Source organism: Mus caroli, chromosome 3 (assembly GCF_900094665.2).
Source record: "Mus caroli chromosome 3, CAROLI_EIJ_v1.1, whole genome shotgun sequence".
Lineage (NCBI taxonomy): Eukaryota > Metazoa > Chordata > Mammalia > Rodentia > Muridae > Mus > Mus caroli.
Window position 1 is genome coordinate 52,751,376 of NC_034572.1, and position 10,700 is coordinate 52,762,075.

A 10,700-nucleotide genomic window follows, 5' to 3' on the forward strand; every position below is an offset into this window, starting at 1 on the left:
CCTTCCTTCCTTCCTTCCTTCCTTCCTTCCTTCCTTCCTTCCTTCTTTCCTTCCTTCCTTCCTTCCTTCCTTTTTCTTCCCTTCTCTCTGTGATCCCTTATTGATGCATAAGTAGATACCAGATGTTGGCTGTCTTCCTGATGTTTTCCACATTAGTTTCTGAGTCAAGTTTTGTCACTGAATATGGAGTTCATTGATTGAATAGAGTGCCTGGCCAATGAGTCTCTGGGATTCTGACACAGGTGCTTCCAGGGACAGGAATTGCAGGTGTCTGCCACCATGCTGTGCTTTTTATGTGGCTACTGGGGATCCTAAATTAGGTCCTAGCAATTGTGTAAACATTTTCCCCAGCATTTTTTTAAATATTCAAAATTTCCCATAAAATTGCATTACAATTGAAATCCTTCCTTGATATCTGCCTCTAGTTTATAGAATGTCTCCCACGGGAATCAGCAGCTTTTGGGTATACCCCACAGTTGCACCTCTCTTCTCAGCCTCCATCACCCTCTACCCCTCTCACCTGCAAGGACTGCAAGCCTGAGAAGGTCTTGTCACTGACTCTGTGAATGCCATTACTGTGCAGCATGAGTAACTCCAGTCTGCTCAGGCCAGAAAAGTCATTTTCTGTCAATCTAGTGAGGCTGTTATACCTGGAAAAAAAATCATTTTTGGCTTCAGATTAATCTTCAATTAAAGTCCACATGTCAAAACGGAAACAAACAGAAAATTTCTTTACAACTGTGTTCCAGTTAAGAAGCCCAGGCAGTGGAGTGCATGTGGGTGTGATTCTAAGCTCAGGCCCAAATTACACTGTGGTGTAGTCTGGAGACTTTCTATGCTCCATTTTCCTCAGCTATAGATAACAGAATTTAATCCAAAGGTGTTATAAACACCAGCATCTTAATGAGGACTATTATCGCTGTGATGAAACATCATGACCAACAGCAAGTTGGGGAAGAAAGGATTTATGTGGCTTATACTTCCACATCATTGTTCATCACTGTAGGGAGCTAGGACAGGAACTCAAATAGGGCAGGAACCTGGAGGCAGGAGCTGAAACAGAGATCATGAGGGCTGCTGCTCACTGACTTGCTCCTTGAGACTTGCTCAGCCTGATTTTTTCTTTATAGAGCCTGAGAAATGGTACCACGCACAAAGGACTGGGCCCTACCCCATGAATCACTAATTAAGAAAATGCCCCACAGGCCTGCCTATAATCTAATCTTCAGGCATTTTCTCAGTTGAAGTTCCTTCCTCTCCAGTGACTCTAGCTTGGGTCAAGTTATCATAAAACTTGCCAGCACAATGAGCAAATGCTCGTTGCAAAGTGCTCAGCCCAAGGCCCCTCCCTCATAGGGAGGACACAGTGTCAGTCTTTACTGCTTGCAATTGCTTCCAAGGCACTGGGTATACGGTTATAATCCTTGTTGCTCCCCCATCCCCATTACTTCCTCCAAATGTGAACACTAGTGCTTGGCATACTGTAGGTGCTCACTAATGTCACATAGGTGATGGCATATCCCATTACTTGTGCATTTATACACATAAACAATTTTTCATAAACCTTCAAAATATCACCATAATTTGTCAGATTTAGTAAGGCAAGTATTTTAAGTAAGCCATTTTGTGATGGGTATTTATAAATTGCAAAAGAAATGCCATTTTAAAAAAAATATTCAATGACAATTCCTCTTCCTTGGTATCATAATGATTGTTAACAGAAACTGGATCTTTTTCATTTAAAATTCATTCAGAATAAAGCTGCCCCACAATTACGAGCCTCCCAAACAACGAAGAGGGGCTTCAAGTTCTAGTAAAAGACTATTGGGATAAAATGCTCATTGTCTCTGCAATATAAGGTTCGTATAAACCCATTTTAGAAGAAAACTATTAAAAGTAATCACAGGTGTTTTGGGGGGGACAAAGTACCAGGAAGATCAGTGGTCCCTTTCTGAGAAGGGGATCAGGCAAGGTCCACACACCCTAAATTGACTCGTTCCACATTGGCTGGGATGCCGTCTGGGATGGAGGTCAGGTACCGAAATGTACAGTGCACCTCTGTGGGCACATAGCAGGCACATCGGCGAGGACAGGCCCTGCTTCCAGGGGTGACCACCAGGCAGATGGCAGTGAGGGAGATCAGCAAGCAGCTGACTTCCCTGCCTCTCTTCTGCATCCTGAAAAGACACCACACCAGAGTTATAGGGCCAGTTCAAGCAAAGTCCTAGGCACAGCATACATAGCAACTCGGGATAATTGGGGATATTTTCTTTAAGAGTCGTAACTGGTTAATTTAATCCACACCTTTTTGTGGCAAAATGAACCTTTTTTTTTAAACGTTTAAATATGCTCCATACAATTTTTCTCCTTCCCCAACTTCTTCCAGATCCTTTCCAGCTTCCCACCCACCCAACTTCATGTTCCTTCTCTCTCTCAAAAGAAACAAATGAAAACCACAACCACCGCCACCACCACCACAACCACCACCACAACAAAACAGTAAGAAAAAAAAAAGAAAAATAGCACAAAAACCATCCATCGTGCCAACTTTGTATTGTCAACTGGTTGTTATACACAGTGTCAGACTGGAGAAAACTGGTATCCCCCTCCCAGCAGGCAGCAACTGCAAATGGCTTCTTGGTTAGTGGCAGAACTTTGTGTCTACTTCCCCTTCTCTGTGCTGGGATTTCACCCAGGATGTGCTGGTTTGAATGTGTGCCTCCTGTCTGTGGTTTAGTTAGCATAAAAATTAATGCATTTCATCCTGGCACCTATGTTACTATGCTTTGTTCTTATTAGCTCCCCTCCTTATTGCAGTCTCTCCTACCCACCCCAGCTAGCTTGTTTTTGCTTTACATGCATGCCTAAATACACACTCACAGATTAGAAAAGTGTGTAACTAAATAAAATTCTAAACACACATGCACACGTACAACTGTAAATCCAGCTTCTGTTTGTCAGAGAAGCTACACGGTGTTTCCCTTTTGAGTCTGTCTTGTTTTGATTAGCCCAATTGATTTCAAGTTGCATCCATTTCCTGCATATGTCATGATTTCACTCTTTTATGGCCACATGGGACTCTGTTGTACACATTTCCACATTTTCTTTATCCGTTCATATTTTGACGGCTACGTAATTCGGTTCCACATTCTTGGCTGTCGTGAATAATGAACAATGTAGCAATAAATGCTGTGCAGACTTCTCTTTGTAACATACCCAGTAATGGATTGGTAGTTCTAGTTTCAGAGGTTTTTATGTTTGTTTGTTTGTTTGCTTTCTGGAATTCCATAAGAACTGCAAAAAAAAAAAATTAACACCCTCCCCCAATTATCCAATAAATGGATAGACTAGTGAACTGAAAGAAAGACCTGAAAGATTGTTCAGGGCATCCAAATTGACATTCCTTTGAGATTCTATCTTATTCCACTTCTAATGCTCATCATCAAGAAGATAAATGATGACAACAAATGCTAGTGAAATCTGGAAAAAGAGGAAATCTTATTCCCTAGAGTGTAAACTGGCATAGACTCAGGAAACTGTTCTCTTTATAAACCAGTGTGTGCTAGCCTCCCATTGGACTTTATCACTAAATGGGCTTATTATTGTAAACATATCTTCATAGCTTCTCATTTCCCAATGAAAAGCAGGATCCCTGTCATTAGAGACCATAATAATGTTATCGGGACAATTAAAGTTCATAAATTTAAGTCTCTTGTTTGACCAAGAGCCTTTTACACTTTTATATACATTTTTAAAAATATTTTTATAAATATAAAAATAGTACACGTGCAATTTAGAAAACTCTGCATCAGTAAATAGATAAAAGTTATATATATTTTTTTCACATTGCATTTATGAATGTACTTCTTTATATGATCAATTTTTGTAACATTGTATTATTTAATATGTGTTTTATTTATTTGACTTAACCTTCCAAAACACTTTTACAGCTGTCATAACCCACTAGAAAAAAAGGTCAAATTTCTTTCTAGCATGTCTGCAAGTCCTTGCCAATAAGGACACATGGGCCTTTTCAGAGCTAACTAATGACCAGGAGGACAGTAAACTGACCAGCTGGGAGGGCTGAGTCTCAGCCTAGCACGATAGCAGCCACTCTGACTTTGCAGGCATAACACTGTCTGCTCTTTCTCCGCTTGGAAACACCCCTCTCCTTACTGACACAGTGATGGGGAGCATGGCCAAGGAAGAATTCTGCTTCTCTTGTTAGAAAATATCTTTAACCCGCACGTGGCGAAGGCTCAGTGATCCCTCCCAACCTGGAACTGTTATGAATGAGTTTAACCCAAATTAAGATTTACTAATGATTACTTCTATGCCTACACTGTCACTGCTACATCACAGAATATTTTTGAATACTCTCTGCGTGATGATTAAAAAGCAGATGAGCTTGCTATTATTAGATAAACAAAGATGGTACAAGGTAGCTGGGAAACAGAAGAGATATATGCACCTTAAGAGTTAGTTATAAGAGAATAGAGCCGTAAATGAATACCACATGAATTCCCGTACACTTACGCCTCAAACTGTATTTAACAAAAGAGTTGGCAATACCTGAGCTCTTCTGTCTTGCTTTTGAATCCTCTTGGAACATAGGCAGAGACAGGAAATCTTCTGAGGAGAGCCTTCACCCGATTGAAGGAAAGTTCTTTGCTTCCAAAGGGAGCAAAAGGCTTAGTAGGCTTAGTCTTCACTAGCTGGGGGACTGACGCTTCAGAGAACTGGAGGCGCTTCTGTTATTTTAATGGTATCATACACTTCCAAACTAACCAAAGCTTTCCTTTATCCGATTGCTGCTGCTGCTGCTGCTGGAATGCTCTTCCTTCTCCCTCAATAGTATAGGTTAGTTAGTTCTCCTTAAACTCACCTAAACTTACAAGTACTAATCAATCACTCCTTCTTTCCGAAGTCCCAGGCGTTTCTCCTCAAATTGCTTGCTTTGCACAAACACGTCATCAGTGTTTATGAAAGCGTCCCAGGCTACATATAATCCTTCCCGCTCCTTTTGCCTGGCTTCAGTCACTGAAGTGACGTTCCCTTGGTCGCTGCTTTTGTCCCAACTCCCCTCCAGTACTTTCCTTTTCCTGGACCCTTCTGCCCATCCCACCCTCTGTCTCGCCCTGAACCCCAGCTCCCACATCTACCAGACTCTCTGGGTCCCTTCACTTCCCGAGGGGATTAGCAGCCGCTCACCTCTGCCTTGGGCCAATGGAATTGCACCGCCTTTGGGGTCTGCTTAGCCTCTAGGGGTCTTCACTCGGGAGGAGGGCGGGGCAGGTGACGCAGCTATAGCCTCGGCTTCTGGGAATGGGCGGGCCATAGACCCGGGACCACCAGCGCCAACCCAGGCTTGCCTGCGCGTTTGCTCCTCCCGTGTTGGGAAGCCCTGGGCTTTTCCTGTCTGGTGGCAGGCTCTGTGGCCCGGGCTGGCTCAGGGGCTACAAGTTCTTTCCTTTCGTGACCTCTCCCATCTCCTAACAAAGGGAGGGGGAACCTAGACATAAAAATAGGAGAGGTACTATTGCGGGGAAGGAAGAGGATTAAGCTTGGGTGGGTGAGTGAGCAGATGATGCCCAGGAGAAGCTAAAGGTGTGTGTGTGTGTGTGTGTGTGTGTGTGTGTGTGTGTGTGTGTATGTGTGTGTGTTGGGGGCGGGGCAGAGGGGGGCTGGTAGTGGTACCAAATATGCTGACAGCATGTGATATACTTGAATAAAAAAACATGTCATAGACCCTGTAAGTCTTCACAAGGAATATATGCTAATGATGGTGGTAACAACAACAGCAATAACATTCAAAGACGCTTCAATCACTGGTTTGTCCCGGGTTTGTGACTCCCCTTCTGTTTGCAGTTGAGATAGCAGTGAAGTGAGGTGTCTGACTTTCCCATGTACTCTTCCATCCCGGGAGAGGCACATATCCTCTTCCTCTTTATTGGTTATCGATGTTTGAGGTGTACAATATGAAATTATCAGCTACATGAAGATAAAACAAACGTATCTATCACTTTATTCTCTCTGTGTAAATGTGTTAGTAAGATACACTCGTTTGCTGTGTATCTTAAATAGAATTATTAAATACAGTCCTCATATTATACATTAAGTCTCTGGATTACTTCACTCTGTAGTTGTTGCTTTGTGTCCTCTAATCTACAAGTATCCTTTGCCATCCCCAGTTGCATAAACCATCTTTGTCTATATTCTGCATATTTGACTATTAAGGAAAAACACCCCACAATGAGAACATACAATACTTTTTCTGCATATGGCTTAGTTCATTTGCCGTGATATTTTTTATGGGTTTGTTGTTGTTGTATGTTGTGGTGAGGGTTATGGCATCCTTTTGTAAGGTTGGATGTTATCCTGATACATCCTGTTCCTCTAGCAGGCTTCCACCATTTGAGAAATGTGACTAAAATGACTGTTTAATCCCTGTGGTTGAAGCACATGTGAGTGAGCCTTTGATGAGCATTTGGGATAAATGTTTTGAGGCAGATGTTCTGAAGATGTGCTCCTAGAACAAGTAAGTTCTTAAGCTCCATCTCTCAGGCCCACCATACGGACCATCCTAGGGCAGGGGCCTAGGGATCTTTGTGTTAACAAAATTTCTAAAGGTTTTTAATTGATGGATTATGAAAATAATTTATAAATGCAGATGATATTTATGGAAGATTTACTCTGTGACAAGTATCATAAGCTTTAAAAAAAAAGTCAGTTTATTTCCACATTATAATAGCATCCATGAGCATACAAGGAACACATTCATGCTGCTCTCACTTTATACAGGTGTGAAGAAAAATGACTCATCTCAGGTAATGCATCTTGTAAGTAAAAACAGTACAGTTGGTTCAAACCCACGTGACTGGGCTCCACAGAATGAATGGAGCTGCCAAAGCTGAGGTGGCCTGGCTTGGGGACAAGTTAGTAATATTCCATATCCAGGTGCTAATCACCAAGTGATTTCTAGTCAGTAATGATCAAAGTAGAATTAAAGAGTCAAGGAGTCAGAGTTAGCATTAACCCTGGAGACCTGTGTGGCACGAACAAGGTCCTTAGCACTGCAGAGACAACCATATTCTTAAGATGTCCGCATGTGGACACTTGCCTTGGAAATATGGCATCTAGTAAGTTCTGGGCAGCTACAGCTTGTCATTCTTCCAACGCTCCTTCCAGACTAACGTCATAGCTCTGTGTTCGCTAGGTTATTTCTAACCAAGGTCGAGCCTTCCAGACCTCAGCTCCAGCAAACCACAGAGAGATGATTGCAGTGTGTTAGAGTACGTATTTTCCCAGGATCGCTACGCAGGATCATTTTACTTCTAGATGTTTCAAATATTCCTTTCCCACCTCTTATATAACCTATAAGACCTATTAGAAAGCCAGCACATATTTTATATCTATTCTAGCTCAGTTTCTCCTATTTATTATGTCAGTAAATCACATTTACATTTAGATCCTATGCATACCAAAGTCTTTTTAGAAGAGTCAATTAGACATATTCTGATGAAGTAAGCATTAAAATTATGCCTACTTGGGGGGTTAAATTGCTTAGGAAAAGGGATGCCAGAACACATACTGAATTACTTTCAAAACTGAAAGGCCATGCTCTTAAGCCTTGTATCTTCCAGCCCCCACAAGCTTGTTGATATTTCTATCATAAAATTAAGAGTCCATAGAACATCAAAGGTTAATAGCTTGACCATGCTCTTTGGTCACATATTTAACAACACAATTTGTATCTTAAGATTATTAACAAGTCAGTCTCATGTTTCAGTGCAGCTTAATGGTCACACTCCATGTGTGAAGTGCAAGGATAGTAACTGCTCTGTGTAGGAAGCTGGTGAGGTTAAGAAAGTATCTGATCTGCCAAAGTCTCAGGGCTGCACATGGGGAACTAGAGTTAATATGAATCCTTAAGCCTCCGTTTCCTGGACTGTGGTCTTTTACCAATGTGTCAGGATACTTTGTCACCTTGATTAACTACTTCTTCCTACAGTTCACTTATTATTTTCTTCCAGTAGTCCACTGAATCAAGATTCAGTCATAAGCCAAACAGCACTGGCAAATTCCCAGCTTGATATTATACATACAAAAGCTATGTGTCTTCTTCCCTTTTAAATCACTCCATAGACTTATATCCACTTATCAGTGAGTGCATACCATGAGTGTCCTTTTGTGATTGGGTTACCTCACTCAGGATCCTCCAGATCTAGCCATTTGCCTAAGAATTTTATGAAGTCATTGTTTTTAATAGTTGAGTAGTTCTCCATTGTGTAAATGTATCACATTTTCTGTACCCATTCCTCTGCTGAGGGATATCTGGGTTGTTTCTAGATTCTGGCTATTATAAATATGACTACTATGAACATAGTGGAGCATGTGTCCTTATTACATGTCGGAACATCTTCTAACTATATGCCTAGGAGTGGTATAGCTGGGTCCTCAGGTAGTACTATGCCCAATTTTCTGAGGAACCACCAGACTGATTTCCAGAGTGGTTGTACTAGCTTGCCATTCCACCAACATTGGAGGAGTGTTCCTCTTTCTCCACATCCTTGCCAGCATCTGCTGTCACCTGAATTTTTTATCTTAGCCATTCTGATTGGTGTGAGGTAGAATCTCAGGGTTGTTTTGATTTGCAATTCCCTGATGACCAAGGATGTTGAACATTTCTTCAGGTGCTTCTCAGCCATTTGGTACTCCTCAGTTGAGAATTCTTGGTTTAGTTCTGTATCCCATTTTAATAGGGTTATTTCGTTCTCTGGAGTCTAACCTCTTGAGTTCTTTGTATATATTTGATATTAGCCCTCTATCATATGTAGCATTGGTAAAGATCTTTTTCCACTCTGTTGGTTGCCTTTTTGTCTTTTTGACAATGTCCTTTGCTTTACAGAAGCTTTGCAATTTTATGAGGTCCTATTTGTCAATTCTTGATCTGAGAGCATACGCCATTGGTGTTCTATTGAGGAAAATTTCCCCTGTGACCATGTGCTCAAGGCTCTTCCCCACTTTCTCTTCTATTTAATTCAGTGTATCCAGTTTTATGTGGAGGTCCTTGATCCCCTTGGACTTAAGCTTTGGACAAGGAGATAATGGATCAATGTGCATTCTTCTACATGCTGATCACCAGTTGAACTAGCACCATTTGGTGAGAATGCTGTCTTTTTTTCCACTGGATGATTTTAACTCCTTTGTCAAAGATCAAGTGACCATAGGTGTGTAAGTTTATTTCTGGGTCTTCAATTTTATTCCATTTATCTATCTGCCTGTCTCTGTACCAATACCATATAGCTTTTATCACTATTGCTCTGTAATACAGCTTGATGTAAGGGATGGTGATTCCCCCAGTTCTCTTATTTTTGAGAATACTTTTGCTATCCTGGGTTTTTTGTTATTCCAAATGAACTTGCAAATTGTGGAGTTACCCATGGCCTCAGCTGCATATGTAGCAGAGGATGGCCTTGTCTGGCATCAATAGGAGGAGAGGCCCTTGGTCCTGTGAAGGCTCAATGCCCGAGTGTAGAGGAATGCCAGGGAGGAGAGCCAGGAGTGGGTGGATGGGGGAACATCCTCATAGAATGGGGGCGGGGGAAGACATGGGATAGGGGGATTTTGGAGGGGAAACTGGGAAAAGGGGTAACATTAGAAATATAAATAAGGAAAATTTCCCATAAAAGGAAAGAAAAAAATCACTCCATAGAATTTGTATTGCTTGTCATCTGTTTGCCACTGATATTATTTATAATCCTTTATAGTATTTGATGGGCCAATTATACCATATTGTAGTTTAGTCCCTACATCAAAGTATTTTATTCCCGGCCTAAGCAGTTAAAAAAAAAGAAGAAGAAACAAAAGCTCTTGACAGTCATGACAGTATATGCCCTCAGTAGTAGAGGTTTGCTGAATTCACCGTGACTCTTAAGTACATTATAACATTTAATTTTGGTTGTCAAACTGACTAGATCTGGAATTAACTAAAAGACAAGTCACTTGTGAGAAATTCCAACGAATATCAAAGGTGCCTCTCCAGCTTTATTAAAATAATAAACAACTGTTAAAGGAGGATGTTTCCGTCATTCAGGGGATATTATAGCCATCCAAGCCCCAGAGAAATTTCTCAAATCTCTTAAGCTGCCTTCAAATTGCTCAGAGAGCTCCAGAGATGCAGCTTTCCTGAATTATCACCCTTATTGGAGTGGGCTTTTTGGTGATTGTGTGTGTGTGTAGAGTGTGTGCTTTTGTGTGTGAGTTTTTGTGTCTGTGCATGCTTGTATATGTGTTATGTGTGTCTGTGTGTGTCTGTATGTGTGTCTGTATGTGCCGTTGCATTGTTGGGTAAAATCTCTTACACAATATTTTAGGAAGATTTTTAAACATAACAGATATTTAAGTTTTTTGAAAATTTCTTTTTTTAAATATTTTTTATTACGCATTTTCCTCATTTACATTTCCAATGCTATCCCAAAAGTCCCCCATACCCTCTCCCCCACTCCCATACCCACCCACTCCCACTTTTTGGCCCTGGCATTCCCCTGTACTGGGGCATATAAAGTTTGCAAGCCCAATGGACCGCTCTTTCCAGTGATGGCTGACTAGGCCATCTTTTGATACATATGCAGCTAGAGTCAAGAGCTCCAGGGTACTGATTAGTTCATAATGTTGTTCCACCTATAGGGTTGCAGATC

The 10,700-nt window shown here is 41.3% G+C and overlaps 1 protein-coding gene across 3 annotated transcripts in view; it reads right to left on the bottom strand.

Annotated features, from left to right (window-relative positions):
• Positions 1–10,700, bottom strand: part of Igsf10 (immunoglobulin superfamily member 10) — a 35,342-nt gene that overhangs the window by 21,567 nt on the left and 3,075 nt on the right. Inside the window, exons 1-4 of one of the 3 annotated variants that reach the window (XM_029474957.1) lie at positions 5,212–5,403; positions 4,573–4,643; positions 1,983–2,177; positions 521–650 (exon numbers count right to left, since the gene is read on the bottom strand). In XM_029474957.1, coding sequence (XP_029330817.1) covers positions 521–650; positions 1,983–2,176 — 324 coding nt within the window. In that variant the 5' untranslated portion in view covers position 2,177; positions 4,573–4,643; positions 5,212–5,403. Of the gene's footprint in view, positions 1–520; positions 651–1,982; positions 2,178–4,572; positions 4,841–5,211; positions 5,404–10,700 lie in introns of those variants that run through there. The other 2 variants (XM_021157444.2, XM_029474958.1) reach the window with 2 other exon arrangements.